An 8,865-nucleotide genomic window follows, 5' to 3' on the forward strand; every position below is an offset into this window, starting at 1 on the left:
AAATGATCCAGCAATAAAACAAGCAATTTAGTTTGCATTTTGATCCCGCTTTGCAGTGGCTAGCAGTGTTTTGAATGCAATACGAATACATGGTAATGACTAAACAGCTTTGAGTAAACTTTGACACAACAACCAAGAGAAGCAGAACATACCTTAAACAAAGAAGAGGTGGCAAATTTAACCACTGGTGTTGACTTTAAGACACTGCTTTAACTTTCCAAAACAAAGCACAAGCAAATAGCACATTTCCTAACAAAACCCAGAAAATATCTACCAGAGCTTATTCCAATTTGGAGCAGTCTTTACGCTTAAGGTATAAATGTGGGGGGAAGCGGGAAGAAGGCAGGAGAGAAGTGAGCATCTAGTCTTTCTAACTAGCAGAGAGACACAGAATACCAGTTCTATGTGTGGGGCAGTGTAAATTGGAAAATAAGGGGAAATAGATAAGATCGGGAGCAAAGATATTCTGCGTAGAAATCAGGAGGAACAAGGAAGGATCCAGTACATTGGAATCCTGTTGCAGTCTTTGGGAAGCACAGAGGACACTAAGTGATTTCAGCAGGAGTAGACCAGCTCTGGAATTGGGGTAGCAGGTAGGATCCAGAAACCAACTACAAAATATTGGGCCTGAGAGGTGGCTTTTATTTACCTCTAGTTGCATTGAGAGGAGGACAGTGTCTCAACTGTGACAAGATTGGGGCCAGGCTAGAAACTCTGAATCTGAATGGAAGATTTGAATTTAGGGGAGTAGAGGGTAGAGAGAGCTCTGAATATGGGCAAGATTTACAAGTATGTGGGAAGCCTGGGGTGATTATCGAAGGCTTTCACGGCCGGAGAACGATGGCTATTGTGGGTTTTCCGGGCTGTATTGCCGTGGTCTTGGCATTGTAGTTCCTGACGTTTCGCCAGCAGCTGTGGCTGGCATCTTCAGAGGTGTAGCACCAAAAGACAGAGATCTCTCAGTGTCACAGTCTTTTGGTGTCTGTCTTTTGGTCTCTGTCTTTTGGTGCTACACCTCTGAAGATGCCAGCCACAGCTGCTGGCGAAACGTCAGGAACTACAATGCCAAGACCACGGCAATACAGCCCGGAAAACCCACAACAGCCATCTGGGGTGATTAGTTTACTTGACAGGTGGCCAGCTCAGGCCTGTCGGACAAAGGCTGGGTAGCGGCTTGATTGATTTACCTGAGTGGCGAGCCTGATTAACAAAGGCGAGCAGACGGCTGATGTCTTATCGTCACTTATGATCAGAGGTGTGCCATTCAGTTCGGAATTCGGATTAAAATACCAAATTTTGGATCATTTGGTAAAATCCGAGTATTCCAAATCAAAAATCGAGTCTCCCAAATTTTTATCAAATGTTCAGAAAACATTAGGTAAAATTTGGCCATTGTTTTTCGTGTCCCTTGCTTCAGTTTGGTTGGGGTGGAATGGATGTGATTCTCTGATGTGGTGTTGGTCCCCTTCCTTCACTTTGGTTCTGGGGGGTTCTATTCCTGTGCTTCGGTTTGGTTCTGTTGGGCTTTCTCTGGGATGAACTCAGCCTGCATTTGGGAGAGTGCCTTGGCCAAGACAGCCGTGCCTCAGTGTGTTTCTGCAATGGGAATCAGCTTTGACTTTTTTCCCATAGGAAACAATGGAGTGGCTGGGGGCACCTTGTTCAGGGGCTCATAGAATTGGTCCTCAGGGTCCAATCTTCCTGAAACTTGGGGGATCTTTAGAGGACAGTCGGGAGTAGATTCCCTCCAGATTTGGTGAAGTTTGGTTGAAAAGTGGTCACCTCCAGCACACCGGATATCTCCCAGAGTGATTTTCCCGTAGAAAACAATGGCCGAATTTTTCAGAAATACACAAACTAAATTAGAAAATCAATTCAGAATCTGGGGAATTCCGCATTTTTTCTCAGATTCAGTAAAAAAAAATCCAGATTTACCCCCCCCCCCCAAAATTTGGGTGCATACCTCTTCTTCTGATTAAGTTTTCAGGGGTCCTTGATAGTCCTAGAAGGTCAATCATAGCCCAGCGGACTCTGTGGCTTGAATTTTGATGACCCGCAGAAAGCCAAAGCAGAGAACTATCATAGAAGGAGTGTCCGGGCTCCCAGGGGAGCCGGGCTGCTTTCAGTTAGTGAGTCAGCTTTTCTGTTCCTGCTGCCTGACCTTAAAGTCTCCGTTGGACATCAGACGTGGCCTCTCTCTCCCTCCCCCCCCTGCAATCCCAGGCAGCACATTGCCTGAGAAGTCATAGGGGTGACCAGAGAATGTGGCTCCTGCCCCAAGGTTGCTTTTAGGGTTACAGTGGAGCACACACACTCTTGGGGCCAGGAGCCGCTATACTCAGGATAATCACGTTTGTTTAGTATTGTGGCACCTGTGAGTCATAAATTGGCCAAAAGGGCTAATTTCTGAGTACAGTTTGGGATAATCTGGTTTGCAGGGAAATAATCAGCTGGATGGGGTGCTTATTGGTGCGAGGGAGAAGTAGTTTTTACTCATGTTAAAGACAGTAGAGAGAGAAGAAAGATTCAGGAGGGGGTAAGAACAGGGGAGTCCTTACCAAAGCTGTTTAGGCCTCCACTGGAATCATACTAAAATCATATGTCCTACTAAAACTATCAGACTTACTATTAAACTTATCAAAGAATCAGCAGGTGTGCCTGCACAATCAATCATAAATCTATAAGTAATTCTGATAAAAAACACAAACTAGAAAATCCCACAAAGAAAATTTTTCAGCAAGAAGTCTGGTTGAGAAAGTGAATAAAACTAGCCTGAGTTCATAGTCCTTTCAGAATAGCAGGGTCTGATATAGAGACGGCATTACAAATCTTAAGTTATGACACTTGAGACATTCCAGTGAAACTAATGTTTGGGAACAATGGGAAGGTTTGAATTGGGGATCCTCAGCTGCCCCAGGGCACTTACCATCTAGATTACTTTAATGGTCATTGACTGCATACTACGTACCAAATAATACAGGGAGAAGGACCTTTGTCTTCCAGCCTGGTGGGACTTAATTTCATTAGTCCTGCTTTGCATCTGCCCTTCTTCATAGCTGTGGCTGGCATTGCCATTGCTACAAGATCCATCCTGAGACTCAAAACATGGCAACTGCTCCCTATGTTTTGTGCCTGCCTCTTAAAGACTGAAGCTTGCTTACAATGTTCCACAGGCAGTATATACATTCGGGCTGGGAGTGGCAGGGTGCAGGTAAACAAGGGGGGTGGCAACAGTTACAGGGCAATAACAAACTTGATTATAACAAATATAATATTTGCTTTCTAGCCTTTCCATTGGTATGCTCATAAATTCATGTTGCATCCATTAAAAAGTCTCGTACTTCCTTCAGTTGCTAGCAATTGATACTGTGAATGGTTCCCTCTCTCTCTCTTGCCGTTGATTTGGATGTACTACTAACCAAATGTCTCTTTTCTGGTACGCAGGACTCTGGGTTACCAAGTTCAAGATTCAAAAGTAGAGCCACAGGACAACTTTCTGAAACGAATGTCGGGGATGATTCGCCTGTATGCTGCTATCCTCCAGCTTCGGTGGCCTTATGCAAATAGCCAGGGGGTACTGCATTTGTTTATCTGCCTACAGTAGACTTTTTGGAGCTGTCTTCCAGTCTTGAGTTTCTGCCATCCCGTCATCCTTTTGGGTGGGGCATGGGGCTAGGATATGCACACATCCCATTTAAGGGAATGATGGGGTGGGGTGGAGGTATGATTTTTAAAAACTGGCTCCGAATCATTCCCTACTAGGTCAAACTAGTGATTGACTCACTGGATTTACTTGAGAGGAGAAGTGCATACAGTTTAATGACTCCAGTGGTTTGGAGAATCATATTTAAAGGAAGATGGCAGCATTCACAACGAACAATGTGTCTGGTTCTTTAGACTCACCCACACGGACTGAACCATGCTTGGTGCTGGCTGGCACAAATGTTGAACATGGAACCTCTGGCAGATGTGACAGCTACGCTTCTGTTTGACTTTTTGGAGGTAGATTCCTTTCATCTCTTTACCTCTCCTTAAAAAGGAAACACTAACGATGAATATCTGAACGCATGTTCATGACCCCTTAAATCCAATTGCTGATTGCTTTAGTATTTGAGGGTGGCAAAATTCCTACTGTGCATACTTTGTCAGAACAAACTGATGCCTGTGCATTTAATTCTTTTGCTTAAGAAGAAAGAAAGAAGCAGTTCACCTTTTAGGCAACGTTAACATTTGCCTAGTGATAGATCTTGCTTTGTTGATTTGTGAGTTTTTCCGGTGGCAAAGGCAAGACATCTGCTCCCCATGCAAATGACATATTTCCAACACAATCAAGTCATGACTTCTCTCCTGTAAGGCTTTTTCTGCATTATCTTCCCAGCGGTGGCCCCTTTGATTCAGTATAAGGCAGCTTCATGTTTCCTTGTGGTGTCCCTTGAATGGGTTATGCCTCCACTCAGAGCACAGCCGTGCAAACTGCCTCCTCGTGATCTGTAGAGTCAGGGTCGTTTGAAGCTGTAGCTCTATTGCTGCATTGGTGTTGTTTTTTTTACATTTCAGCAGCTTAACATTCATCTTAGAATTTCTATGGCACCACAGAATTAAATCCAGAATCTTATTGCCATGGGCTTTTAAACAGCCTTTTCCTTGCATCTGGCTCAGTCCGGAAGTTGTTGCCTTTTCTCTCTCTCTGCTTTGTACTATACAGGTCTGTGGGAATGCTCTTATGAAGCAATACCAGGTGCAGTTTTGGAAGATGATCCTGCTTATCAGAGAAGAGTATTTCCCAAGGTACAACAAGATGGCTTGCTGATAATGCAGGGAGTTTCTGCTTGTAGGGCGAGGAGCGCTTTTTCCTTGTCAGATGTGAATGCAGGGCTTTCTGGTTGGCAGGGGTCATTTCGTAGAAAAAGAGCTGGAGGAACTCATTAGCATAACTCATTAGCATATGCCATGCCTCTTGCCATCGCCGGAAGTGTGTCATTAGTATGACTGATTTGCATATGCCACACCCCCTGACATCACCTATTCTGGCCGTTTTGGACCCCATCCTGGACATTCAGGGCCCAAAATGGCAAAAAGGGGATGAAAATGGCTGAAAAGGGGCCCAAAATGGTCAGGATCGGGCCGCTGATGAGCAGGAGAGTGATCCACCACCCGTCAAAGGCCCGATCCAGGCCAAAACAGGCCCCAAATGGCCAAGAGTCAGGTGGGCGGGGCCACCTGACATGTGACCTCTTTGGGGAACTGCCAGAACTGCGTTCCTGTGCGTTCCCCCTCGAAATGAGCCCTGCTGGTTGGGGATTGCGACTTGATAGGCTCTCAGTGAAATCCTAAGCAGAGTTACTCCACTTTAAGGCCGTTGAAATCAATGGGCTTAGACTGGAGTAACTCTGTTAGGATTACACTGTATGTTTCTGTCTGAAAGATTACTGCTGACCGTTCTGAGTTGGACTGGGATATTTTACCCCACTTTTCGTATTCCAGTTGCCACCCCAAGTAAGCCACAGTAATGGAACTTCAATATATGATGATGCTGGTGGGTACAGTATACAACTGGAGATAAGGCTGGAATAGAGGTGGTGCCAGCTGTCCTGCAGCCAGTGGTCCTTGAGCTGGGAACGCTGTCATGAATAGTACACGGTTGTGGGTTCTCTGATTTTTTTTTAAAGGGTACCAAAATAATACACATTTTTCTATGAATTTAAATTTGGTGACAAACTGGGCACATTTGAATGCGTTTTGTGTTTCTGCTTGTCATGGGGAGTGGCAAAGGACACCGAAGGCCTCTCATAATTCTATCCTGCCGTCTTTTAGCTTCTTAGAACTTGAAATACCAGGGGTTTTTTTAGTGATAGCTGAGCTGTGATAAGGATGTCAAATTCTACAGAATTACCGAAATCAAGCAACTGTGATAACACCAGATACTTGCCCCACCTTTCCTTCACAACTCTAAGGAAAATTATTTGGTCAGCCTCCATAGGCATTTTGCTGAATTGCAGCTGGGAATTTTTTATTAATTGGAATCTACGTTCTTCCCTTTTAGAGTGTTTGCCCCCCCCCCCACGGTTGTCTCTCCCTGATGGTACTCTTTACTTTTTTGGAAAGTAATCAGCTTATTTATGTATTTTTATACTCCTCCTTTCTCCCCAAAGTAGCTTACATTGTTCTGCTGTCCTCCATTTTATCCTCACAACAACCTTGTAAAGTAGGTTAGGCTAAGAGTATGTGACTGGCCCAAGGTCACCCAGTAAGCTTCCATGGCAGAATGGGAATTTGAGCTGGGTCTCCCAGGTTCTAGTCCCACACTCTAGCCACTACACCTTCTGAAGTAGGGAGCTTTGTCTCTCGAAAGCTGAAAATCTTCTTGATCTCTAAGGTGCCGCTGGACTCAAATTCTGCTTTTCTGAACACCAACACAGCTACATACTGGAAACTACACCATAGCGATTCTCTAGCTATTGGGAAGTAGACAACATATTATCCCCTGCACGCTCACACATTTGGCATTGTTTTCTTTGTAGGATTTGCTTTCAAGATCATTTAACATCCTTCCTTCTGTATTCTGAATCCTTTCCAACTTGTCAACAATCTTTGAGTTCTAGCACCTGGAACTGAGATCTTAAACTAACGTTGAGTAGAGAAGTACTACTCTTTCCTAAATGTTGGGTACTTTAGTTCTGCTAATAGACCCTGAAATATCCTAAGCCATTTTTGCGGCAGCATCTGCTCCCCGGATTCAGTATTGTTCAAGTTGTCTGCCGTAACACTTCAAATACTTGCTGGCAAATGCAGTTGCTGGCTGTAGCACGTGTCTCTTACTCTCTGCAGAATTGAAGCAGTTACAAGTGCTGGAGAAATGGGTTCCTTAATGAGGTTCAAGGAGTTCTTGGAGGTAAGATGCTCCCCCCCCTTCCATTAAAGGTAGACATTAATATATTCTGTACACCACTCCCCCTACTTCATAGTATGGTAGGTAGTTTCAGGGCCTGAGCTTTTGGTTCATTTGTACTATGTTTATAAAGTTACACATTCATCACGTGGGAGCAGGTATCTAGATATAGAGCTAGCCTGTAAAACTGATGTTCCCTTAAAAGTAAGCATTGCCCCTCTGCAGCATCCCTTCCCAAGCCGCCTCTTCCCAGCCAGCGGCTAAACGTAGTTCATCTGTGTTGTGTTAGCTGCATTAGAGTTTCCTATGGTTTCTCTTCAGCCGTACCAGACAAGGGGTGGGTGGGTCCTAGCTATCTTGTGATAATTATGGAAGAAAAATTATGGGGGGGGGGGGAAATCTCCTAGCCTTCTAGTGCCCATTGAGAAAATGTCCTCAGCTAACTGTAGAACCAGCTGGTCCTCGCTGCCCACTAACATGGAGTCGTGTTTTACAAAAGAAGTCTTTTCATTTGATGCCATACGGTAGCACCTGCTTTCACTGTATCATTCAGCTTTTGTGCTGTCAGTTCAAATGAATGCAAGGTAGCTTGTTGCTTGCCAAAGATTCTGGTAGGGAGGTATCACATGCCGCAACTTGTGGAGAGATTGAGCAATGCGGCAAAAACCTTGTCCTGGCTTGTATGCGTTGCCCGGCCTGTTGATAAATCACAGTGACTTCTGAAATGTATGCAGTCTTCCAGCTCGCGGCTGAGTTCCCAGCTTTTTAAACAGTCTTTTCCTCTCTCCCAGAAATGTTTACAACGGAAGGAAATTCCTCTGCCAAAGGGATTTTTGCCGCCATCTTTTTGGAAGTCATGATTTGGCTTCTCCCATTTGCATCTTCAACTTGGAATTCAAAGAATGGTCTGGCCTGTTTGGAGGAAATCACATAAGTCTCTGGAGACTTTTTTTATATGAGGACCATATGATCAGAGAAAGAGCAGCTTTGTCCTTCTCCAGCTTTATTCTGCTCTTCCGGATTCAGACCTTAGTAATTCTTAAATAAATTATTTTGCAAAGAATTTTAAAATGTCTCTTTAATTCTGTCATTTCTCTTTAATGGGACATGACAGAACAATTTTGCAAACTGTTGTTTTGTATTTTAGTAACTGTTGCCAGTTCTTCCCCACCCAATCCTGTCAATGGAATGCCTTGAACTCTCCCAGAAGGATCCCCCAGAGCTTGTTAATGTATACATGCGAAGTATTTGTACAAAGTGTGCCACTGTCTTAGGAGCACTGAGATTATAAATTAAGAAATCCAGTTACAAAATATTTTTAATACAATCAGTGAGTATTTTTAATTCATTAGTTGCTTTGAGGAAGCATTTGCAGTCCATTGTAAGTTCAGACAGCGGGAGGCTTTTTCACTCATTTGGGTGAGTCTTATTTTTTAAGAAACACAGCCATTGGTTTATGTTTCTTTTAAAAGCACCCCTTGTAAAAATGGCTTTTTATTTTGGTTGTTGTGGATTTTCCGGGCTGTATAGCCGTGGTCTTGGCATTGTAGTTCCTGACGTTTCGCCAGCAGCTGTGACTGGCGTTTTCAGAGGTGTAGTACCAAAAGACAGAGATCTCTCAGTGTCACAGTCTGAGAGATGTCTGTCTTTTGGTGCTACACCTCTGAAGATGCCAGTCACAGCTGCTGGCGAAACGTCAGGAACTACAATGCCAAGACCACGGCTATACAGCCCGAAAAATCCACAACAACCGTCGTTCTCCGGCCCTGAAAGCCTTCGACAATATATCGGCTTTTTATTTTGTTGAAATGATATACAATCCTTACTCCCTAAATTAAACAGTATTTGGTATTATGGGAATATACTTGATTCTGCAATTTTTACATTCAATTGGTATCAGAAGAAGCCAGTGCATTTTGTTCCAGTTTTTATGAAAATAGAGGAACTTGTCTTTCTTGTTCCTTTATTTTCAAATA

At 43.9% G+C, this 8,865-nt stretch overlaps 1 protein-coding gene across 1 annotated transcript in view; it reads left to right on the forward strand.

Annotated features, from left to right (window-relative positions):
- Nucleotides 1–8,439, forward strand: part of GLE1 (GLE1 RNA export mediator) — a 33,845-nt gene extending 25,406 nt beyond the window's left edge. Inside the window, exons 12-16 of the mRNA XM_054998636.1 lie at nucleotides 3,445–3,574; nucleotides 3,898–4,002; nucleotides 4,706–4,788; nucleotides 6,829–6,892; nucleotides 7,681–8,439. Of these exons, the coding sequence (XP_054854611.1) occupies nucleotides 3,445–3,574; nucleotides 3,898–4,002; nucleotides 4,706–4,788; nucleotides 6,829–6,892; nucleotides 7,681–7,749 (451 nt within the window). The 3' untranslated portion in view covers nucleotides 7,750–8,439. The remainder of the gene's footprint in view (nucleotides 1–3,444; nucleotides 3,575–3,897; nucleotides 4,003–4,705; nucleotides 4,789–6,828; nucleotides 6,893–7,680) is intronic.
- Nucleotides 8,440–8,865: the final 426 nt, after the last annotated feature.

The sequence above is a fragment of the Eublepharis macularius genome, chromosome 14, assembly GCF_028583425.1.
Source record: "Eublepharis macularius isolate TG4126 chromosome 14, MPM_Emac_v1.0, whole genome shotgun sequence".
Lineage (NCBI taxonomy): Eukaryota > Metazoa > Chordata > Lepidosauria > Squamata > Eublepharidae > Eublepharis > Eublepharis macularius.